A 25,170-nucleotide genomic window follows, 5' to 3' on the forward strand; every position below is an offset into this window, starting at 1 on the left:
GAGAAAAAATTAATAAGAATATGCTTGATACTGCCCGTTCACACACACTAAGATTAAAAGGTTTCTAAATTTTCCATTCCTTCATGTCTTACAAATAGTCTTAAGGACATGAAAATAGTCTACAATTAGTTGAGATTCAAGTTGAAAGATGACCTGGATGGTGGAACAAAATGCAAGTATGTGTTTATTTCTGCATTTGACTACCACCATTATACGTTTAAGAGCCTTGGAACGCAAACATACAGAAGCTACAAATTGTAGCATTTGTTCAAATGCACGTCCACTACACATCCACCGCCAAAACAAACAGGCACTAAGTCACAAATCCATTGTAAGACACAAATGAAACCCCAAATTTCTTTCACTTCCATTTTTAGCTGCAGCCATATGCTGTCTAGCCATGAGATGGCATTCAAATCGTGTTGGAAACATTTTTTCTCACAATTTCAATTATAAAACTGTCAAAGTGATTTCACTAGTTTTTCAGACATGTGTACATAAATAACGAAAACATTTTTTATTTTCAACTTCTTTACAAATCTTTAAAAACATTAAAAGGTAAAAAAAATAAAAACAAATTGACAGTTCTAGAAGTATCTGTAAATAAAAACTAAGTCTTTTGAAACGAAACAAACACCAGCGCCCAGTTGGTTATCATAGAATCATCTAGTTGAACATTTGTTCTACATTCAATACTTTGACACATTGGAAACAAACACCAATGGGATGTTGGTAGCCGAATTTAATTTGTTTTGAAAAGGTAACAAATTGGTATAAAAAAATTAAAAAAAAACAGTGTTAACCATCTAGTTGAGATAGGGGAATATAGCCCATAGTAATCCAGAGTTCAACCAAAAACCTAACGATTTGTTCTTATAGATGCAACTCATTAACCACTTGAGTTCAATCAGTTGGTTATATAAATTGGTAACCATATAGTATATCCCATTATGATTCACACATAGAATAAAAACAAACATGCTCATACATCTCATGCAAACTCAAAAATATGTACATTTCTGAACATCCTCAAATACTCACCTATGAGGATCCTACTATTAAGGCCAAACATAATTGCATTGCATGCACTTGATTGCTAAGTCGTAGATTGTCACAAGCTAGAGAAAGATTCAGTTGGAAATTTATTGGAAAAATTGCTCCGAGAATTGCATCTCTTAAATTAGAAAAAAGCTGATATTACCAACAGTAGATCATGATCACTTTGGGTTCAAATTTTCAATTTGTAGCATCAGGCTCATCTTGGTTATCTTCGCCACCATCAAACAACCCAAGTGCTTCGGCTGTAAATTCTATATTTCCCAAAGACTGGATGTTGAAAGAACGGTCCCCTAACTGTCCAGTGATCAGCCTCAACATTATGTTACGACGAGGGTCTGGTTCTACAAGCTTGAAACTGTGATCTGAGGTATGTTGTTGATTAAATCGGCCTGGAAGTTTGGAGCGACTGTCGTAGCAATCGCCACAAAGATCAAAACCGATTTTTTCCTTGCAGTCATTGCATTTATATCTATTTCCAATGATAGGTAATACCTGTACATACAAGCCACACATTATTACACTGCAGATAACTAAATATAGAGCTAGTTTGCATAAACTTTTCCAAAGCTACGCAGAAAAATAAATATAAAAAGAATTTTAAAGTAACTATAAGTGTTAAATAATGACTTCTTGAATCAGTTGAAATTAACTTCTTCATCTCAATTTTGTCAAAAACTATATTGTTGAACTTCTCCGTTAACATCTATAAACTAATAATGTCAATTTGTTTCTTAAATAATTGCAGTTTCACATGACCAATCTAGGGAATGTGTGTGCCAGTGGTTAATGTTTTGGAAGACCGATATTTGAGGTATTGGTGTAAAGCTGTGGTTCTGACAAACATTGTTGTTAAACATTGTTTTTTAAGAGTTCACAAATTATATCCTAAGTAAAGAATGGAATTAGTTTGGAATCGGTCTTTACGGAATTAAGAAGACTATCCTTTCAACTGAGTCATAGTAGAGCCACTGCAACTTGGTTATATGAAATAAGCAGCAAAGAAAAATAAATAGGACTTCTCGTCTAGATATCTCAAACTGTCACAACAGTATTACGTATTAGCCCATGTCTTCTTTAAAAAACTATTAGAGAAAACTGAAAATAATAAGGAACAAATATGCTCCCTTAAAAGAAGTAAGGAAATTTAGCGAAAAAGATCATATCGATTATCTTATTGGAACCATATACATAATATGGCTTTTAACAGAATGCAATTGCCAAAATTAACAATATGTAGAATTAAAGGTCAACTTGAAGCAATCATAAGCATGCATTTAACAAGGACAGGCATCCGCGTAAAACGATGACTACCTGTCTAGTATGAAGCAGGGGAAATTGATATGACCTACTATAGCAGTATATGAGAGAATAAAGATCTTACCCCACAAAAGTCACAACCAACTCCAAAGTGAGCTTTCGAGTCAGGATCAGACAACCATTCCATATTTTCACCGTTGTTACCGTTATCTAATAAACCTAAGAAAGAAGAAAATAATTAAAACTAGAAAAACGCCAAGAGATAGAAAATTAGTATAAAAAAGAAACATCAAAGTGCAAGCATAAAAAACAGAGAATGTATACTAGGGTATTGTATCTGTTTTGAGAATGTTACAATCTTCAGTGTATTTTAGGGTATCTATCCGTAGATCATATGTTTGAAGTGGCTTCCATGTCATAAATTGTCTCCTTATTGAATCAGAATTAGGATTCTAACATGCTTTGTATTTTGTATAACATCAAATCAATATCAATTTCAAAAATTTCAGTCTAAGTTTCTCTTTTCCTCATCTTTACCTAAAACCGGATAATTTTGACACAGATTTAATAAAAATAAAAATAAAGGAAATTGATCTCAAACCTTGTTTAGAGAATCCAGATGAGGAGACTAGGACACGGAATTAGAGAATTTATGAGACCTCAAGAAAATGATAACACTCGCAACAAAAGACATTGAAAAACTTATAATCCAGAATTTAAGGAACAGCTAACGGGAATCCAGTTGTAACACTTCTCAAATTCTCAGCATCGGCTATAAGAGAGTAGGTTTTGTTGATGCTATATGTTTGTATTTCCTTTCTACTGAACCATTTTAATGGTAATTATTGGGAAAAATTGCTCTGTATAATTCCAGAGTTTGCTAAAATATTGACTGTAATCGAAAGGCACCCTCTAGATTGTTTTTAGACAAGTATTAAGTTGTAACTAAACCATAGATTTAAATTGGATGGCAATTTTCAAGGTATCAGATTTTGTATAAGAGGAATGATCCAAATGCATTTGGAATGAGCATCCATCCACACAGGTTAGAAATAGTGATAACCACATCAAGAATGAATAAAGGCCAGTCCCCATAAATCACTAAAAATGATTTATGTTGTAAGTTGTAAACTCTTAGAATTTGGATTAAGGCCCAACATAGGAAAATGATTGTATAGACTCGATCCTAAATAAATAGGAAAATCAGGAAACAGATAATAACAATAAGTAATAGATATGGAAATTAATCCAAGATACGCTAAGAGAATTTTCTCCATAGCTGGGAGCTTGACTCTTATTTGTTCTATGAATATCTTTCAGTTTGCACAATAACACTATCTCCCCCTTTTGGATAAAATTGTTGTGGGTTCCCAAGTGTCTTTATTAGAACAATGTAATTTACTCTATGATATTCAGTTATTTTGAATAATTTTTATGGTTAAAATGAAATAGTATTATAGGTTTGACACCACTCATACCTAAATCACTTAATGTCTTTTCAGTTACAACTATCTCGTAGGAGTTCTAATCCTTGTGGAACAGTTTCAGGGCAATATCTTTCTGTAGGTTTTACTAAAATTTCAACCATTTATCTTAAGTGCAAATGCTAGCAAGGATTTAACTCTCACTACTAAGACAAACCAACAAACCATATAAAAAAAATCTAAAAGCAAAGCTGGAATATATGCACATGTATTCTAATGATGTCAATAGAAAACAATATAGTTCAAAATATAAAATAAAATGTAATAAAAAATACATACAAGAGGAAGATGTCTTAGGTTTGAGTTTGACATCCTTTAGTTCAATAGCATCTGTTCTCTGTGCATATTCTTCAGGAAATTGTTCCTCCAAAAAGTGATCAAACTCCAAACAGACTTTCGGAAATCCTCTTGGATGTGGAATTTGACAAACTTGGCATCTAAGCATCTCATCAGCTAACTTGTAGACACAAGTTTCACAATATACTTGAGAAAACGTCAGGAAAGTAAAACAAAAACAATGTTAATTAATTGTTCTAACAATGATAGTTTTGAAAAGAGATACTTGAAATTAAACTTAAATGCATCGAATACCATGACCGCAATGAAGAACTACAGGATGAAAAAGCAGTTGCTTGCACATTGTACACATCACGTCAAGAACTGATATTTTCTGTTGTATAAGATTATCCTGAGGCAATGCTTTTTCTTCAACTCGAGTACCAGTAATTTCAGGTTCTCCTTCATGGGAAGTGGACCCAGGTTGGTCCATACATTCAGAAGTTCCGACATTGCTGGAGTTGGAATCCAGATTTATCGTAGAGGAGGAAGAAGGGCTACATGAATGACCAAATTTAGCTTGTGATTCACATGTGTCGAGATCAAATTGAGGGGAGTAGTAGCCTGATTTCTTCTCTTCCTCTAAAACAAGAGATCAATGAAGAATGATTGTAAAACTTAGCCCAATAAATAGATAAAATAATTTCTTGTACAATAAATACAATTTACTAGAAGGTGATGTTGAGAAAGGGAGGTGACAAGAACAACCCTCAAGCAGTATGCATGAAACACCAATAATCAGAATAAGACACGGCAAAAGCATATAATAATATTTGCGATATCCATAAAACATTAGAAATAAAACTCCACAAAGCTGCAGAAAATTATCCATTCTATTATGCTTTAGTCCAGGAGATGCAGTTAATCTTATAATGTCTTGGAATTTGGGTTGGGCCTAACTCAACCTTACAAAACCGGCTTGTAAGGTGAAGGCTGCTCAAGCTTTTATAAACATTACACAGGCCATATCTCTAGGCAATGTGGGACTAAATTCACCCCTTCACACCGAACAGAATGAAGGTGTTTGAGGCTGCAACAAAGGCAACCCAGATGTCGCAATTAGGGGGCGGGCCACAATGAAGGCGGAATTTTCAACAAAGGCCATATCTCTAGGCAATGTGGAACTAAATCCACCATTTCACACATATGAAGGCCTAGTTATGCACTTGAATGATCTAACATTTTGCTTACACATATGAAGGCTTACCTTAGAGTCACTTTCCAGTTAGGACATCTCTTGCTTGCTCAGTGTGTGTGTGTGTGTCTATATATATATATATATATATATATATATATATATATATACCGGTATGATGTTATCGTAGTATTGCATAATTTTGTTACACAAGTGTAAGCTTTTATTTCCTCATTAATACAAGTTATTCTAATAATATTACAATTATAGCGCTTATTTCTTTGAGAGAAATTAATAGTAACTATCTGTGGTAAACTGCAAAAATCTAACACCTATATTCAAATGAACTTATGCATACAGTTAGAGAAATAGACATACCAAGGGTTTGATTGGTCCTTCTATTGTAAGCAACAGGATAGAGCTTAAGAAGCAGAAAATGAAGCATTTGGCAGACTGTTGGGAAGTGATAGTATTGATGCCTACAAGTTGGACACTTAGATTCGCGCACCCCACTCATTGATTTATGTACACACCAGAAACAGCACATATGACCACAAGCTGCAAAAATGGAGGAAAAAATACTGAAAACCATCACACTACTAACACGTTCAATGTATTTTAAGAAAATAACGTTGTCTTACATAGTACAATGGGCTTGTATAATAGATCCCTGCATGATGAAAGTAATGTTAAAATCAGTAAGTATAATTTAATAAAGAAACGAGGTAGCACAATAACTACCTTAAAATGACACATTGACCAACATGTCCAAAACCAGCATCATCCTTTTAACTTTAGAATAAAAATTTCTATATTCATTAACACGCAATCCATATCAACCAGCAAGATTACCAAAAGACAAATCATTCGTGAGAGCCCAAATTCGATTTCTGGGTGGAACAAATCTTGATCAAACTTTAAAAAAAAAAAAAAAAAACAGTATCCGGTCAAAGGACCAACTAATCCGGAGACCAATCCCACCAAGCTCTATATGGACTAATACACAAAAATTGGCACCTGAAGGATTCGCACTTGAGCTGAGACCTTGAGAGGAGCACACTCTAAGCCAACCCATGTGGGTTTCTAGCCTAGACATTATTTACCTCCCATACTAACTATGAATTACCAAATCCTCTTTCCCCTAGGAACGCGAGGGTTAGCACCAAAAACAAATATCAAACGAGTCACATTACATTATGGGGTTTGAAATGCAAATAAAATGAATAAACAATTAATGAATTATATAACTCTAATTGATAAATACCAATCAATGATGAGTTCTTCCTCTTCTAAATTCTAATTACATTTGCATTATCTTCAGTGGATTGGATATTCTATTCAAATTTAAGATATAAACATTTACATTTACATTTACATTTACATTTACATGCACGCATATCAACTTCAGATCCAAAACAATACCAAAATCGAATTTTTCCAATCAAATTAACTAAAGCTAATGAAAAAAAAAGAATCCATCATTTAAAAAATAAAGGCATCTTCGATGACCCTTTTGAATAGTAAATAAGAATTGGAGAAAAAAATTGAACCTTGAAAAAAAAAAAGCAAATCAAAGGGTGTTTCAAAAAAGGGAAGGAAAAAAAAACGCATAGAATTGAAAGATGGTGAGAAACTTACAGACAAACGCAACAACAAAAGGAATCTGGGATTTGTTCTTCATGTTCATCGTGATCAAGGTGATTCAATGTTGTGTTCTCCATTTTCTGAAGGCAGAGATAGAGAATTTGGAATGGAATCTAAGAATTGTACACGAGGAGCGTTGTTCAATGTTCAATTTTTAATACATTTGATTTAACTATTAGCATTGAAAAAAAAATTAGGATTAAAAAAATAAAAATAAAGATGGTATAAAAAAAATAGTTTTGCATCTAATCAAATCATGTCAAAATCGTCAAATATTTTTAGAGTTTTTTTTTATGTTTGTTATTTTTTTTTTTTTTTAAGGAAAGATGCTTTATAGCATTTCATTAACAATAATAGATTCGATACATTCGGGTATATTAAAATAAAAGGAAATGTTAACTAGTGCCGGGCACTGGTTAAGGGCCTTAAATGGTAACTTTTTATGAAAGTTTGTATAGTCAGTGCATTGGAAATTAAAAACTTTGATATTTTTAAAGAATAATTTCTTAATTTAGCATGCTTAAAGAGTGTCACAGGGGCACTCGTTAACAAGACCCTAAAATAAATGGCGGGACTATCTAATAATGTGTCTTCTCCTACGAGAACATGAGCAACCTCATTGGTTTGTCGCCTAACAAACTCCACCCTAGAGTTAGTAAAGAAACAACTAACTAGAGTATGACAGGAAGAGATAAACTTTAAATGGTCCCCTTTCTCATTTCATTTTTTTTAGGGAAAAAATGTATAATAATTTCAAAGTTCGATCGAAAGATAAATATCTGAACAATAATTGTTAGTTTAGATGTTTCAAACTCAAATTCTTTTGAATGATTTATTTTTTTATAAAGTCACTCTCTTACACTTTGTTTGGGAGTTTGGAGGGATGAAATTAAAGAAAAAAATATAAAGAAAAAAAATTCAATTTTTTTGAAAAAATTGGTTTTGTAGAGAATGATAAATTAATACTCATGATTAATATATTTTTAACTTTGAAAGTATTATAACAGCATAAATTGAAATTGAAATATTTACCCAAACCCTCTAAACTCCTCATCTAAATCATGGACCCGTGCTCCGCACGTGTCATACCAACTAAAAAATGCGCAAAATAAATCTGCATAGATAAGATGTTAACCATATGTTAATCATTAAATGTAGAAAGGAATTATATAGTTGATAAGTACGTAGCTATATGTTAACCATTATATAGTTATATAGTAAAATTATATAAAAAGGTACATAATTAGTAGCAAATTGCAACATTACATAAATATAAAAGTGCTTAACCTGTGGTTAAAACATACTACAAAACGTTACGAAATACTTCTCTATAAACGACGTTAGAAATGACGTCGGTGTCTTGTCCATCTTCATCTGTAATAAGTATCTTCAACCCATTCCTGGAAGTAACTCTTGAAATTACAACGTAAAGTTGACCGTGTGAAAAAACCGGACTTGGCAAATATATACCAACATTCTTTAAGGATTGTCCCTAGTTTTTGTTAACGGTCATTGCGAATGAAACTGCTATTGGAAATTGTCTCCGTTGAAATTTGAAAGGAATCCTGACGTCTGAAGGTGTAAGAGATAATCTTGGTATAAATACTTTCCTCACCTATATTACTTCCCGAAATGACCTTACCTTCTAGCACAAATTTACCCATTCTTGGTATGATTAGTCTTGTACCATTGCATAAGCCTGCTCTTTGATCTATATTCCTTAACAACATAACTGGTACTCCAACCTTTAATCTAAGCTTTGATTTGGGATACCAGAAGCAACAATTGTGTTGAGAAATTCAGGTGTGTGAAGGTCATCAATCGCATCATCTTTGTTTTGAGAAAGGGTGGAATCAGCAAATGGATGGTATTATGGAAAAATTTCCCATAGTATACCAATTTTTTTTTTCCTCTTGAGTAGAATTCAACACATCTTTGAAAGCCATAAAGTCAAAGACATTCTAAACCTAATTGTGAATATATAAAGCAAAGGCAAGTAAGTATACTTTGGTTAATCTTAACTTATCAAATATTTACACGATGGGAAGATGTCATAAACATGTGTTGGCCATTAACCTCCAATGAGGAGTAAGCATGCTGAACATATACATTTATTACAGTGTAGATATAGGCAAACCCTAAACACATCTCAATTGGCCTTCACAGCCAATGAGCAATCAGCATGCTTGCACATCAATTAGAATGTGCTGCTGTACATTAAATGATACAACATCTAACAATAGCAAATGATACAGCATCTAACAATAGCATGCATGTATGTTTAATGCGCAGCCACTGCATTAATTGATTCTATAACCCAGGCATGCACAGTTCTTCATGTCCTGAGCATACTTATATTAGCGCAGACATTATTACTTATTTAGGAAAATTATTTAGGAAGAAAGGAAAATTATTTAGGAGATTAGTTCTGTTCTTTACTAAAATGGTGTTTACATATAGGGACGGAGGGAGTAATTAATATTACAATGCTATCACTCTTTTTTTTTTTGGAAAGAACATTAAGTTTTGTTAATCCATAAAGAGCAAACAATGATGGCTTTTGTATATCTCTATTTGCTTTAAAATGAAGTTTCTGGTCTTAAAAATAAAGTATGGCAGATGCGCATTTACTTGTTTGGCTTAAAGAGCATGAAATTTTTTTCATACTACTTTTTACTGATTATGTTAATTAATAAATCATGAATAAATATAGTAACAGACAAGCTGAAGGAGGGAAATTTAAATTTCAAAAACCTGAAGGAAGCATTTAATAAGGTGATGATAGCTTGCAGTACACGATTTGGATTACGTAGTGTTTTAGAGGGAAATCACAAAAGCAATTAGGGTGAAGCAATAGCTTGACCTAATAAGCTTTTAGAGTAAGTATATACAATTTTATAGTTCCTCAAAATTAGGGGGAACTAAACCCCCCAAACCTCTCCACTCTCATAGCTCTCCATTCTTTCCACTTTTTCCTTTCTTTTATTACAAACCCTCCCTTCAAAACTCTCAAACAGAACCTTAAAAGTTTTTCTGTTGAACCAAAAATGTACATTTGGTGAGCAACTATGGTGATCTACAGAACTGAATTATTTTGAATTGGTCCATTTTTTACGGGTTTGAAGATAATAGGGATCTAGAGCAAAAGAAAATGTGTGATTTGAAGTGTTTGAGAAAGGGGGTTGTGAGTAGAGAAAGATGGAATGTTCTTGCGAAAGAATCTGAGACAAAGAATGTGGTTCCCTGTTAGATTATTCATTATTATTAAATAAATATTATATTTTATAATAGCAGTTATGGTGTAAGTTATTACGTAACAAGCCGTTAGTAAGTTAGTTATGTATTGTGTGTGAATAAAAGGGTAACCATAGGCTGTTGTGGATTATTCTGTAAAGTAGAAAGTGATTATTTGAAAGGGAGAGACCAAGCTCTCGAATTCTTGGAGGGGAGAGAACCAAGACTCTTGAATCTCTTGGGAATATATTGTAAGATTACTATTAATTTATATGTTTGGATATCAGTTTCTATCATTCCCTAAATTCAATTTTAAATGAGTTGAAGAACTCAAAAACTCTGATTGAATGGTTTTAATTTTAATAGTTTTTTTTTTTTTTTTACAAAAGAGAATTTTAGATTAGTTCTTCAATTAGAGATTTCTTGATTTTCTTTTCTGGTGGTGAAGAGGAAGAATAACCCCTTAAAACTACAAATACAAGAAATAAAACTTAAATACTACTCCCTCCGTCTCACAATAATAGTCTCTTTAGCATTTTTTCTTTTTCTCAAAATAATTGTCACTTTAGAATACCAATGCAACATTTATTATTTTTTTCCCATTATTATACCCTTATTTATTGAATTTCATCCAATTTAACTACTCCACTAACTACAATTAATAAGGGTATTTTAGTAAATGATAATAATTTTACCATTGAAATCAACACAATCAATCATTTCCTTAATAATCGTGCACAAACCTTAAACGACAATAATTTAGAGACGGAGGGAGTATTAATTTGCTGATTTGGAGTTGTCACCTCAGCACCCTCGCTAAGCCACAAAAAGCTGGTTAAGCGAGTCCTCGCTAAGCCAGAAAATGCTGGCCAAGCCAGATTGACAGTACAACCAAAATTAAAGAAACATCAGATTTTCAACCTTTTCAAAACTACCCATGCCTTTAGTCTTTCTTCAGTTCAAGAATGACATTATCATCAAGATTTAATCAGTAAAGCAAGATTGAACATGAACACAAACATGCATTACCATAAGGGTGGATACTAAGATATATAAAATCACACTAACTAATCAATTATCTCACACAATAAGCAATTAATCTACCCTAAAGGTGGGTTCTATTGAGGACATATCTGTGTTTAACAGCCATGCCGATTTTTTAACGGAGTTGAACCGGATTATAAAAGAGAAAATAATAATCACGGTGTACATATTTTGGGTACTTAAAGGATCGATTACGAAATAACAACAACTTAAAAGGACCCATGCAAAAAAATTGGAAAACTTGTGTAATAATCCATAAAAATAAATATTGTATTGCAGATTGCAGATTGTAGAATAACTCAGTTTGTAGATTGTAGATTATAAATATCGTGCTCATGCACGGGAATCCTGCTAGTACAACAATACAAAAATTGTTTCATGTTCTATTAGTATACCTTATTTCACTATTTGTAAAGGTCTCTGAATACTTTTTGCTTTGAATAAAAATCTCTGAATTCTTTCAGAATAAAGAGTGAATGAAAAAAGAATATGAGATACTAGATCATAAAATGTGAGAATTATTTCCACAACTTTACAGAGTTGTCACGACTGGCAGAGGCAACCATTCCAGTAGCAGCACACTCAGCCAACGCAGAAATCACATTCTCATGTGCAGGAATTGTCATGCTTTTGTTCTCAGCCATGTTCCACAGCTCTAAGGACTGCACACCAACAGAAAAAGCAACAAAAAAAAAAAAAAAACAGCATATTAGAAACCAATGAATACACTATGAATCACACACATATACACTACCACTAGCCACGACATCTACACTGACACGTAGATACCAATAATAATTTGAAAAAATGTAAGTGATCAAATGAAACTGCATGCATCAGTTTTGTGTCAGACATCGTACATGCCATCAATGTGAAGTGTAGGTGCTACGTTGATTACATATTTGTTTTTTCCTTTTGATGGTTTCAGATGTAAAAAATTCATAATACCTTTGGATTCATGTTAAATGATGCAAAGGTAAAAGCAAAGATAGAGGAGTATAGAAGTTAAGGAGTGTGATGCATGTAGTCCAAACATATAGTTTTGAAATAAATTCAACAATAATATTGTCACAAAATAAACCTCATGAACATGTCATGAGTGACATGGCAAGTTTATAGCCAATCATATTAATTCAATAACTGGTTGTGTGGTTGGTTAGCCAGAGATCCTTATTGGTCATTTTACTGTTCGTGACACTTTCGTGAACTTTATGTAGTGAAAAATAACATTTCATTAAATTACAAAACTTACCGAAATCCCTCCGACTACTAATAAAGTTGCATAGCTTGGATGAAAAAGACCAGAATAAAACTGGTTCCCAGTAGAGTTGAGCTCCTGAACGCATTCTCCTGAGGTCAAATTCCATATCTTCACCAAATTTGGACTAATAGATGCCAGCATATCTCCAGTAGTATCCCAGCAAATATTGTTCAACGGTTCAGGATGACCCTACAAAGACAATATTTAACAACAAAATCGACAAAAATGAAAACCTTGAAATGAAAAAGAACACAATTGCTTTATAAAGCAAGAAAACTGGAAATAGGCAAAGAGTGAATGGAACAAACTCCATCCAAAGTCTAGGACAAGAAACTTCCATAACATGAGTGACAATCAATATATATACTATGATCTTTCTTTATATATTTATATTATATTATTATATTATAGATATAGATAAACAAGTATACAGTAGATTATACCTGGAGTGAGTAAATTTGTCTGTCAGTTTCAACATCAAAAATAGACACTACTTTTTCAGAAGCTGCAGCAAGTAACTGTCCTGATCCAGGCTGAAACCTCACTTTTGCATTCCCTCCCTGAAACATCATTGTGATGAATATTAGGGACGCATAAAATTGTTTAAAAAACATATGACAGAATGCATTTGTTTGACCAACCTTAGATACACGGGTACACGAGGATGAAGTAATGTTATAGTACCGAATTTCATTTTCACTATCGCAGAAGCAGAAAAAATCAGTCTTCTTAGGGTGGAAATCAAGGGACATAATGGCTGAACTGTGTCCGCTATATTCTTGAACACAATAGGTTGGCTGCAAAGAAAGAAAAAGAAAAGGAGCAAATCGTATTTTGTGCATATAATTGCGAAAGATAGTTGCATGCAATTAAACATCAGATGTAGAAGTTATAAATAACTAATAGGTAAATTGAGAAAAGACTGGTATGTTACATTGGCTGCGTCCCATAACCGCACAGATTTGTCACATGAGGCTGTTGCCAACTGAGATGAATTTGGTCTAAAACGGACATCTGTAATAACTAATTTGTGTTCTTCAGGAGTGTGCTCTGTCCGCAGAGAGTCCATATTCCACAGGACAACCTGATACATGCTCCCAGAAAAAGTAACGTATACAACAATTAGAATTTATAAACTGAATGAAATTTTGCTCACAGTAGTTTAGATAATTAAAATTAAGATTTCGGCAAATAAAACATCGTTATGTGCATAATTAAATCAATCATGATTATCCTAATATTTATATAAGGCCTGTTTGTTTATGTCAGTTTTTGGGAAACAAAAGCAAAAATCTTATAAAAACTAGTTTAGTGCTTTTCTCGAAGTTAAAAATAGTAGCATCTGAAATGTTGCTCTAAGAAAACATGTCGTTGATTCACTTTGTTTTAGGCATACAAAAACGGCTAATAATATATGATAGAATAGCAAATTCTAGAATGATATAACTCATGAGATTAAAAAATGAAAATACTTCTGCTATAAAGTTTAGTAGAAAATGTTACCAAAGGGTGATGCTTGGTATCACAATAATATACCAATTTCAAACTAAGAGAAAGGCATTATAGAGTAGAAAATAATTTAAAAGCTATTTTCAGATGAAGAGTACAAAAGTTATACTTCAAACTGTTGGTGTTCCTTGAATATGCAAGTGAATTACCTTTTTGTCTTCTCCAGCACTGGCAAGCAACTTTCCATCTGATGAAAAGTGACAAGAAGTAACTATGTTCCTTGTTTTTATGCAGCTAAATTCAGCAAAGGTGAGAGCTGAAACAAAAGTGTGCTGAATCATACATTCCCATAATACTTAGCAAACAGAGAAGAAAGACACACATATAAAGCTTACTTTTTGAAGATTCTTTTTGTTCCTCAGCTGGGCTTTGTTTTATTGTTCCATAGAGATTGCCAGCATCTCCTGCATCATTTGATAGAAAGGACTCCACATTATCATCTAAAGCACCCACATCTCCAAATCGATCTAGATCATCCTGGTTTATGAAATGATAGTGTCAGAACTCAGAAACATGATAATTTATTTAACTTATAAAATCAACATTGCGGCAAACACAGTTACTCCAACGTTTACATCAAGATTAATGATTGGCAAAAGAGGATCGTTCTTTAATTATAACTGAATTGAACGTATAGATCAGAAAGCTACAGATACAAAAATATGAAAAGTATGACATACAAGTCAACAATCATGATAGCTAATATAAAACTTAAACCAAATCAAATATCTATGCATTGTCAGTTCTATGATAAACTAAACTTATTAATAAAGCTTACAAGTAAGTTAGAAGATGATCCAAGTCCTCCAGTTGCTTCTGCACCATACATCATCATGCTCTTTTGCACATTGTTAACATGTTGCATGCTGCTTGATGTATTTAATCCATCACCAGGTGTGTGTGTCGATGATGGTGAATTAGGTGAAGGACCAAGTGTGTTTCCAGTACCAGTGCTATTGGCAGCTCCAGAAGAAGAAGCTTGCTTTCTTTTTCTGTTACTCTGATGACAAAGCAGATATAATATGTTAATTATATGGCTGGATTGGTCATTGGGATGGGGAGAGTTGAGGAGTGGCGTCATAAGGAGGAAGATAATTTGATCTCCATTCCAAACATAACAATAACATTAGTACTAATAATTGCTGTTTAAAAAAAATGTTAATTAGCTGTGAAACAAATTCGGAGAGGGAGAGAAGGATAATAAAATTAAATTGATGCAGACGAATCTAATAGGAGCAGGAGCAGCAGCAGCATATAATGTACTAAGGAATATACTAACATAACCACGCTTAACAGATCTAGGATTGGCTTTGATACCAACATCTTAAAATTTGGGTTGGTACTAACACAACCCTACAAAACTGACTTGTAAGGAGAGTGATGAACCCACTTATAAGCACATTTTAAGTATATCATATTCAAAGTAGGACTATCAACGGTTACATGTTCATCTGGTTTCATTCCATGCAAAGAAAAGGGGAAAGAAGGGGAAAAAAGCACCTGCTGCAGTTGATGCTGCTGCAATTGCTCTTGCTGCTGAGACAGTGACTGTTGTGACTGAGCCATCTTCATCTGTATGACAACAATTGAAGATTAAAAAATTCAGTATTTCAGAATTGACCTCCAAGATCATAATATGTTCCAATTTGTAATGTACAAAAAATAAAAGAACAACGTAAACATTTACCATCTTAGAAATGATTTATATGGCTTACTTATCACAGACAGACAAAACCAATAAATATACATCTCAAGCACGTTTTTCTTACTTTTTTATTTGATTAGTAAGAACAGCACTACTACATAGACGCATCTTTCTAAATCAATAGCAAGGATGAAGGAAATAAGAAATTACCATATTGGGACCCCTTGGTGACACAAAAGTTGCTTGTGTACTTACGTGTGTGTGTGTCTGTGTGTGTGTGTGTGTGTGAATTTCCCGCATATTGTTCAACACATTTTCTTTATATATGCAAATGATGTGCATTAAATTTAAAGATATTATGAATGTTAACCAAACATTTTTGTTGATAATTGATATACTTTTAATATTTGAAGAGGCAGTCCAAACCTTAGGTGAACCTGATTGCATTTGGGAGGAAATAGATCCATCATTCCTGTTAGATTGACCATCCTTTGCGTTTAAGCTACCTCGAGAAAGACCAAAAAGTCTACGTGGATCCATATCACCATAATTAGAATTTCCAAGGCTGTTTTGTTGTGCCAGAGCCTGTGCCAAGACCTGTTGTTGTTGTGATGCCAAAATATATTGGTTTTGCATTGTTAAATTAGGCTTCTGAACTTGTACACCCAAACCAGGTCTTAGTTGATCAATTCCCTGTTAAAAAGGGATAGGTCATATTTCTCTCGCAAAAAATTTAACAAACTTTAGAGAAACAACAATGAGGATAACATTTCAACTCACAGTTAGAGGCCATCCCTTCAATGGAAGACTTGTAACTCCTTGATTTAATCCTGAAAGACAATTAAATAAACAATAAGAAAAATGGATTCACCATAACTGAAACTATACACTAAACGTAAAAACCATGAGGAATATAGCTGCAAAAAATAACATCGAACTTCAATGAAACCAACATTAAAAATGCCACGGTTACAAGGTTACAAAAATCGTACTATAAAGAGTTTACTTCATTGCTAAAGAAGATGATATTGGTCGCACATAGTATTAATATGGAAGTACAATTGGGAAAAAACAAATTAAAATTGCAATGAAAACTGAAGGCGATATTCATTTCAGGAAAAAATATATATTGAAAATGTGACAATTATTATGGGACGGAGGGAGTATAATTTTACACTTACCAAAATCAACAGAAAAAATGTCTTTTATTTTCACCACATAAAACATAGAAGGCTGCATTAAATAACACTTGGTCCCTCTAAACCATCACACATACACATACACACACACACACACAAAGATGGAACCATAAACACTACCCCTAGACCATAAAAAGTGGAAATTTGAAGTAATAACATGAAGGGGGCAGAGTAAATAATACCTGCACTGCCTAACCCAGATTTCGATTGTAGAATCGACTGCCGATAAACTGACGAATCCATGGGAAAATTCTTTGGACTGGCACCAATGTTAACTTCTCCTTTGATGTCCTGTAAAATTAATTTGTCAACTTTCTTATCATAGTAATGTATAAAATTGGTAGAATTCAAAATAAAAATGAAACACATGCAATATCTAATTAAGCATATGGTTTAAGTAGTTACGTTGTTCAAAGCAGACCGTGCCTGCATTTGCTGCAATACCGCAGACATATTCCCTGAATTACCATGGACCAACTGACTGAGACAGAAAATAACTCAAATTATTAGCAGTTCAATTCATAGATCAAGTTAATTGTGATACTTTTTCGCCAACTGTATCTATACAGAAAAGAAAATTTAGTTACCCTTGATGACTTGTTGCTGATTTGAGAAGAGCCATTCTATTTGCATCAATAAGATTTGGAGATACATCTGAATCCATTGAATGAGGGTGTTTCATTCGTTCTTCATACATTTTCATGGCCAATGCACTTGCTGGTGGCTGCCCCAACATACCTTCAGAGTTCATGGGGTTCAAAGAACCACCCAGTCCAGGATGATTAGGATCTCTTCGTTGTAATTGTGCATTGCGCTGTTGCATCAGTTGCAATTGCTGCATTTGAAGCTGTTCTCTGGCCTTCGTCTTCTGGGTCTACTGACATGCAAGTCCATACATAAGATCCGGTTAACTACTAGCCGTATGTAGCCTTACCCCTAACAGACGGAGATACTGTTTCATAGATTTGAAACCATAACCTCCACTCACTAGGCAGAAACCTTAGCGTTGCAACAAGGCTCGCCTTCCAATATTTAAAATAACTAAGGCTATGGATGGAGGGTTTTGGAGGACTACGTATATATATGTGAGATTTTGAAAAGTTTTAAAGAATAATACGATAGATGATCATATAACATTTCAATCACACTTAGTTTAATTTTAAAAACATTTTATAGCTTCCTTAAGTTAGAAAAGAAAAATAAGTCCTCCACTCCAAACATACTCTAGGGAAAAAATACAGATGTTACATGATAAGATCACCTCGATGTAAGATGCAGCAGCCTGAGAATGCATCTCATTTGTTCTCGAGATGAATATATCCCAAAAGACGGACCACCACTCAAAGAGAAATCCTCCAGGTGCATCAATTGCTATCAAACACAAAAACAAAACAAAAAAACAACTCACTACATACTCAATTGTGTCACCACTTTCAGCCTTAACAAAAAAAAAAAAACCATCCTAAAACAATGAACTGGACTAGCGATAAACTAATGATAAACAACCATTTTAACCTAATTCTTTACGACACATTAACACAACATAAAGAATGATCAAAAATCTTTGTTGTTAGTTTCTTACCTACTGGATCAGTTGAAACTTTTCCTTCTACCATAAAAACTTTCGCAGCGTTGTGCAACTTTCTTTTGAGAAAATAATCATGAATGCAAACATCAAGCCTGAAACATAACAGGACAAACATATGAACATCAACATAACATGATCCTCAAAACCAAAATCATATAATCAAGGTCAAATACAAACAAGAAAACAAATTCAAGCGCAAGAAAAATTCCAAAGCATTTAGCAAGTAACATACACTTTATCAGCTTCCCAGTTAGTTTGAGCTTGACCCAAAGTTGGCTTCATAGTGACAAACCAACTTCAAAGAAACCTGTGCTATATTCCCTGAAAATAAAGAAAATATATCTTAGAAGCCTTTAAACATGAAAATCAACCATAATAAAAGTAATTAAACTCCATACAATTTTCACGATCACACAAAAAACCAACATCAGTAATTAAACTCAAACAGAAATCAAACTTCATACAATTTTCTTTCTCATTTTCAATCAAACATTTTCATAAAGACTAAATTTTAACAAATTAAATCCCAAATTTTGTTTCTTTCACTTCTGAAACCCTTCAATTCTAATAATCATTTCACAGTTGCACAAAAGTTAACACAAACTTCACAGTTGCACAAAAATTATCATCAACTTTGACAATTACACAATATTAAAATCATCTTTCTGATTCACATACATACAATTTTCTTTCTCATTTTTCAATTTAACATTTTCATAAGGACTAAATTCTGGCAACTCAAAACCAAAATTTTCTTTCACTTCAGATTCCCTTGAATTCTAACAATCATTTCACAATTACACAAAAATTAACATCAATTTTCGCAGATACACAAAAATTATCGTCAGTTTTCACAGAAACTAACATCAAATTTCAATTACACAAAAATCATCATCAACTTTCACAAAAATTATCATCAACTTTCAATTTTACATACAAATTAATATCAACTATCACAATTACACAAACAATAACATCAACTTTCACAATTAAATAAAAAAATCAACACCATCATTCACAATTATACAAGGAAAAAAAAAAACCATGCAAGCAGCTCCTGGGATCAAACCTTAAATCACCATCCCATGATACAAAAACACAGCTAAAACCATGAAAACACAAAATTAAGCAAAATCAACTATGAGGGTAGGACCCAATTTCAAGAGAAGAAATAAAAATGGAACCTTTATTTATGAATTTGAGTGCAGATGGTGAAAGTTGTCAGAATGTGTGGGTGAGTGAGAGAACAGCGAGAAAATCTGGGAATTTTCTCGGGAAAAAGTGGATGGAATTATGGAACTTGGTGAGTTTAGCGTTGTCAGTGAAGTGCAGCAATAAGTCGCATTATAAGTTTCATCACACAAAAAGTGAATAGAGAGAGAAAGAGAAAAACCATATGGAAGACAAGGATATTTAAAAAGACAGGTTATCACATGTAACTGTTGCAAATGTTAGGTTGTACCTTGACCAAATCGATGGATTAATCTCTGCACTTACGCGATTCATTTTAAAAAATATATCGTTGAGTATGAGTATCGCCGGCATCTCTGCAGTTACACGTTCATTTCAAAAAATATATCGTTGAGTATGAATACCACCGGCATTGTTTAATTACAATAAATCAAGGCACAAATTACGACGGAAAGCTGCTCCGTCTATTTCTATTTATAAATATGGTTATTAATATCATATAACAGCGCGGGCAATCCGAAAATTGGCGCGGAACAGAATTACGGAAAGGAGCGGACGTTGTTTTAGTGACGCAAACAACAATCATAAAAAATATATTATTAATTAAATATTAAATCTATTATTAATTAATGATTTGAGAAAGCATGAAAAATAAATTTGAAAAAATATATATATTTAGTATTAGTATAAATGAAAAGTAAAAGATAATCAATTGATTTATAATATTAGCATAAATAGAAAAATATTCTTGACCAAAAAATGGATTAATATTTAGTATTAATATAAATGAAAAATGTACCTATTCAAATGAATTGATTTTATGCAATAAAATATCAATAATAAATTAAAAAATTAGCTATGATGAGTCATGAAGAAATAAGGAAGAGATTAGGCTCTCACATTAATCAGGGTTCAAATTTCCGACGGAATGTCCACCTTCAATTCATTTATAAAGTTATCAATTACCAACCAAAAGCCATAGTTATCAATGTTGAATAGCGGCGCGGCCAATCCCAACATTTGAACGGCGCATAACGAATACTATATTTTTTTTGTGGTGCCTGGGGTTTGAATCCCAGACCTTGCATATATTATGCATTGTCCTTACCAACTGAGCTAAGCTCACGGGGACAACGAATACTATTTTAACAACGCAGATTTCGAAACTAATAAATATATTATTAATTAAATATTAAACGTTTTATTAATTAAGAATTTGAGAAAGCATGAAAAAATATTTAGTATTAGTATAAATGAAAAGTAAAAGATAAATAATTGATTTTTATAGTTAATATAAATAAAAAATATATTTAGTTTTAATATAAATGAAAAATATACTTACTCGAATTAATTGATTTTATGCAACGAAACATAAAATAAATTTAAAAATTGGCTATGATGAGTCATGAAGAAAAAGGGAAGGGATTAGGCTCTCAAATGAATCAAGGTTCAAATTTTCGACAGAATGTCCCCCCTCAATTCCAATTTATAAACATTGTTGTCCACAATCTCGGATAGCAGCACAATATGGCCAACACAAAATTTGGCGTAAAGCGGAAGCGTGGAGCAGAGTGGGTGTTATTTTACCGTCGAGGGTACAAATACAAAGAAAAATGTGTCATTAACTAAATTTATTACTATTTGTTAAGGACCTGAATAGTAAAACATAATTAATTGTTGTACAAAAAAAGATAATTAAATATAAAATGTATTTTGTTTGGAAATATAAAATGTATTTAGTGTTAATATAAATAAAAGATATATTTAGTAACACCACACAAGCCTAACTCAACCTTATAAAATTGGCTTGTAAGGTGCAGGTTGCCCAAGCTTTTATAAACACCACACAAGCCATGCCATGTCTCTAGGCAATGTGAGACTAAATACACCCCATCACACCCAACACAATGAACGCAACCCAAATGCGACAATTAGGTGGCTAGGGGTGGACCGCAATGAAGGCAGAATTTCCAACATAATGTATGACTACATGTATCAAGTATGTAGAGGACACTTGGATAGACTTTCAAAAACATCTCTATTAGATACTTTGAGTGTGGCCTAGTTATGCACTTGAATGAGCTAACATTTTGCTACACATATGAAGGCTTACCTTAGAGTCTCTTTTCCCTTTAGGACATCTCTTGCTTGCTCAATGAATCATTGGTACTTAATTACTTGACAGTTTGCATCTTATATATATATATATATATATATATATATAGTGAGAATGCTTTTTATATATGAGAATGATAGGAACGTTTATCAACCCTTAACCCTTAGATTAAAATCCTACGGTTGATGTTAAAATAGTCACTTAATGAGTTATGGTGATCTTCCCAGTCTCATCTTTCAAAACCGATCCATTTTACTTCTCACCTTCAACTTTTCGTCTACCATACTCAGATACCCACCACCACCACCTACCCTTTGTCTGCTACTTAGATGCAATGAATCATGGTGTAACTAAAATTGACATTGCTACCAGGCTTCACTACAATTAAGTTGTTCATCTTCTTCAGCCAATTTTTAACAATTTCAAGATAAAAACTTAAAAACAATGCTGCTGTATTTTAATTTCCTTAACCTTTCTTCTTCTTCCTTCAAAAGCTCGTGTGTTTTCTTTCCCTCACCATTAACGATCTTTTCCGGCGACCCCAACCCTCCCCGGCTCCGGCGACCCTAACACTCTCCGGCTCCGGCGACCACAACCCTCCCTGGTGCGAAACTCACCTTCGTCAGAATCCGACCGTCATGTAAATGTTGTTGTTAATCCCCAAAATCAATTTTAAGGGGTGAACGTGTTGTTGTTAATGGACAAGAAATTTTCAGATCTTATTTAAAGATACAATCTTTACCATTTGTCTTCTCCAGATCTCTTTGAATATTTTTAAATTAATTTATAATTTGGCATGACTCTTCATGGTAATATATGGTTATTCTAATGGAGGAGAAATTGAATTTAAAATAAAAGCATGATTAAGGTGAAGAAGCTGTAGAAATGGAACCGTAGAATCCATGGGAAGGAGATGAAACAAAAAATTGAGACGAAAAAGTTAATTGAAATGGAAAAGATCAGGTACATGAGATACCTTATTAAATGTTTTAATCTCAGCCCTTGGTTTTAATCTAATGGTTGCAATTTATTCTCATCATTCTCACATATAAAAGTCATTCTCATGTGATATGCCCCCTATATATATATATATATATATATATATATATATATATATATATATATATATATATATATATATATATATTTATATCTTCCTTTACACCGTACAGTAGCCAATTTTCTAGTAATTTGTTCATATACTAACTATAGATATACTAGTATGATGATATCGTAGTATTGCATATTTTGTTACATAAGAGTAAGCTTTTTATTTCCTCATTAATACAAGTTATTCTGATAATATTATAATTATATCACTTATTTCTTCGAGAGAAATTACTAGCAACTAGTGAGTATACATATTTGTGGTAAACTGCAGAAATCACACATGTATATTCAAGTGAGCTTATGCATACAGTAAGAGAAATAGACATACCAAGAGTTTGATTCGTCCTTCTATTGTAAGCAACAGGATAGAGCTTAAGAAGCAAAAAATTAAGCATTTGGCAGACTGTTGGGAAGTGATAGTATTGATGCCTACAAGTAGGACACTAAGATTCGCGCACCCCACTCATTGATTTATGTACACACCAGAAACAGCACATGTGACCACAAGCTGCAAAAATGGAGGAAAACATACTGAAAACCATCACACTACTAACACGTTCAATGTATTTTAAGAAAATAACGTTGTCTTACATAGTACAATGGGCTTGTATAATAGATCCCTGCATGATGAAAGTAGTGTTAAAATCAGTAAGTATAATTTAATAAAGAAACGAGGTAGCACAATAACTACCTTAAAATGACACATTGACCAACATGTCCATAACCAACATCATCCTTCTAACTTTAGAATAAAAAATTATATATTCATTAACAGGCAATCCATATCAACCAGTAAGACTACCAAAAGACAAATCATTCGGGAGAGCCCGAATTCGATTCTGGGTGGAACAATTCTTGGCCAAACTAAAAAAATCAGTATCCGGTCAAAGGACCAACTAATCTGGAGACCAATCCCACCAAGCTCTATATGGACTAATACGCATAAATTGGCACCTGGAGGATTCGGACTTGAGACCTTGAGAGGAGCACACTCCAAGGTCTCAAGCTTACCTATGAAGCACGGACACGGATATAGATACTAGACACGACACGGACACCGACACGCCGACACCATTAATAATTTGAGAAAATGACATAATTCAGTGTAATCATAGGTGTCATGTCGGTGTCGGTGTTCGACACCAACGCGTGTCTGACATCTGAACATACCTAATCCGAGGAGTGTATATGGTTCATAGAAGCTTACACAACGAGGCCAACCCATGTGGGTTTCTAGCCCAGACTTTATTTACCTCCCATACGAACTATGAATTACCAAAGCCCCTTTCCCCTAGGAACGCGAGGGTTAGCACCAAAAACAAACATCAAACAGCAAGAAAGAGTCACATTACATTTGGTTCCGGGGTTTGAAATGCAAATAAAATGGATAAACAATTAATGAATTGTACATAACTCTAATTGATAAAAACCAACCAATGATGAGTTCTTCCTCTTGTAAATTCTAATTACATTTGCATTATCTTCAGTGAATTGGATATTCAATTGAAATTTAAGATATAAACATTTAAATTTACATGCACGCATATCAACTTCAGATCCAAAAAAAAAAAAAAAAATAACAAAATCAAATTTTTCCAATCAAATTAACTAAGCCAATGAAAAATAATAATCCATCATTTTAAAAAATAAAGGTATATTCGATGACCCTTTTGAATTGTAAATAAGAATTGGAGAACAAAATTGAACCTTGATAAAAACGAATATCAAAGGGTGTTTCTCGTTCCAAAAAAAGAAACGCATAGAATTGAAAGATGGTGAGAGAAACTTACAGACAAACGCAACAACAAAAGGAATCTGGGATTTCTTCTTCATGTTCATCGTGATCAAGGTGATTCAATGTTGTGTTCTCCATTTTCTAAATGCAGAGAGAGATAATTTGGAATGGAATCTAAAGAATTGTACACGAAGAACGTTATTCAATGTTTAATACATTTGATTTAACTATTAGCATTGGAACTAAAAATAATTAATTAACTTTTTTGACAAGAATAATTAATTAACTAAATGAACAATTTAAAAAATATATAGTTCTTGTCAACAAAAATTTAAAAAATTAGTAGTAATAAAAAATGGTCTTGTTAACGAGTGTCCGGGGCACTCTTTAAGCATTCAAAAAGAAGAAATTATTACATAAAAAAAAGTCAAATATTTCAATTTCCAATGCATTGATTACAAAAAATTTCAAAAAAAGTTACCTTTTAAAGGTGTTAAAGAGTGTCCTGGGGGCACTCGTTAACATTTCTTAATAAAAAAAATTAATTTTCAAGCTGATATAGAAAAAATTAGTTTTACATCCAAACAAATCATGTCAAGATGGTCAAAATTTTTAAAGTTTTT

At 33.0% G+C, this 25,170-nt stretch overlaps 2 protein-coding genes across 5 annotated transcripts; both read right to left on the reverse strand.

Annotated features, from left to right (window-relative positions):
• Positions 1 to 897: 897 nt before the first annotated feature.
• LOC146907246 (E3 ubiquitin-protein ligase PRT1-like) lies at positions 898 to 7,042 on the reverse strand. The gene is made up of 7 exons (XM_085727500.1): positions 6,910 to 7,042; positions 5,913 to 5,941; positions 5,650 to 5,829; positions 4,392 to 4,718; positions 4,080 to 4,283; positions 2,441 to 2,535; positions 898 to 1,551 (listed from the first exon to the last, which is right to left on the reverse strand). The coding sequence occupies exons 1-7, from the start codon at positions 6,990 to 6,992 to the stop codon at positions 1,237 to 1,239; spliced, it is 1,233 nt and encodes a 410-aa protein (XP_085583626.1). The 5' UTR covers positions 6,993 to 7,042; the 3' UTR covers positions 898 to 1,236.
• Positions 7,043 to 11,442: 4,400 nt separating this feature from the next.
• On the reverse strand, positions 11,443 to 24,734 carry LOC146907247 (transcriptional corepressor LEUNIG_HOMOLOG-like). 4 transcript variants are annotated; one of them, XM_085727497.1, is made up of 21 exons: positions 24,603 to 24,734; positions 23,404 to 23,432; positions 23,141 to 23,320; positions 19,580 to 19,942; positions 18,628 to 18,716; positions 18,390 to 18,487; positions 18,069 to 18,178; positions 17,395 to 17,681; positions 17,213 to 17,288; positions 16,990 to 17,098; positions 16,389 to 16,438; positions 16,035 to 16,301; positions 15,464 to 15,535; positions 14,742 to 14,963; positions 14,299 to 14,440; positions 14,113 to 14,219; positions 13,389 to 13,538; positions 13,096 to 13,251; positions 12,898 to 13,014; positions 12,446 to 12,643; positions 11,443 to 11,855 (listed from the first exon to the last, which is right to left on the reverse strand). In XM_085727497.1, exons 5-21 carry the CDS (start codon positions 18,675 to 18,677, stop codon positions 11,712 to 11,714), a joined length of 2,355 nt encoding a protein of 784 aa, XP_085583623.1. In that variant the 5' UTR covers positions 18,678 to 18,716; positions 19,580 to 19,942; positions 23,141 to 23,320; positions 23,404 to 23,432; positions 24,603 to 24,734; the 3' UTR covers positions 11,443 to 11,711. The 4 variants fall into 4 exon arrangements, with proteins under 4 accessions (XP_085583623.1, XP_085583622.1, XP_085583625.1 ...); XM_085727496.1 differs by lacking the exon at positions 19,580 to 19,942; XM_085727499.1 differs by lacking the exons at positions 15,464 to 15,535; positions 19,580 to 19,942.
• Between the last annotated feature and the right edge of the window lie 436 nt (positions 24,735 to 25,170).

The sequence above is a fragment of the Medicago sativa genome, chromosome 7 (assembly GCF_051527215.1).
Source record: "Medicago sativa cultivar Bolivia chromosome 7, Bolivia_mono, whole genome shotgun sequence".
NCBI classification, from domain to species: Eukaryota; Viridiplantae; Streptophyta; class Magnoliopsida; order Fabales; family Fabaceae; genus Medicago; species Medicago sativa.

Excerpts from the sequence above, each read along its gene's own strand:
- LOC146907246 (XM_085727500.1), bottom strand. The coding sequence starts at position 6,992 with ATGGAGAACACAACATTGAATCACCTTGATCACGATGAACATGAAGAA. Across the intron at positions 4,719-5,649 it reads AAGGACCAATCAAACCCTTG|AGGAAGAGAAGAAATCAGGC; the intron begins GTATGTCTATTT and ends CTCTTGTTTTAG. Across the intron at positions 1,552-2,440 it reads TTGGTTGTGACTTTTGTGGG|GTATTACCTATCATTGGAAA; the intron begins GTAAGATCTTTA and ends TTGTATGTACAG.
- LOC146907247 (XM_085727496.1), bottom strand. The coding sequence starts at position 18,677 with ATGAAGCCAACTTTGGGTCAAGCTCAAACTAACTGGGAAGCTGATAAA. Across the intron at positions 14,220-14,298 it reads ACAAAAAGAATCTTCAAAAA|CTCTCACCTTTGCTGAATTT; the intron begins GTAAGCTTTATA and ends CTTTTGTTTCAG. Across the intron at positions 12,644-12,897 it reads GACAAATTTACTCACTCCAG|GGTCATCCTGAACCGTTGAA; the intron begins GTATAATCTACT and ends TTGTCTTTGTAG.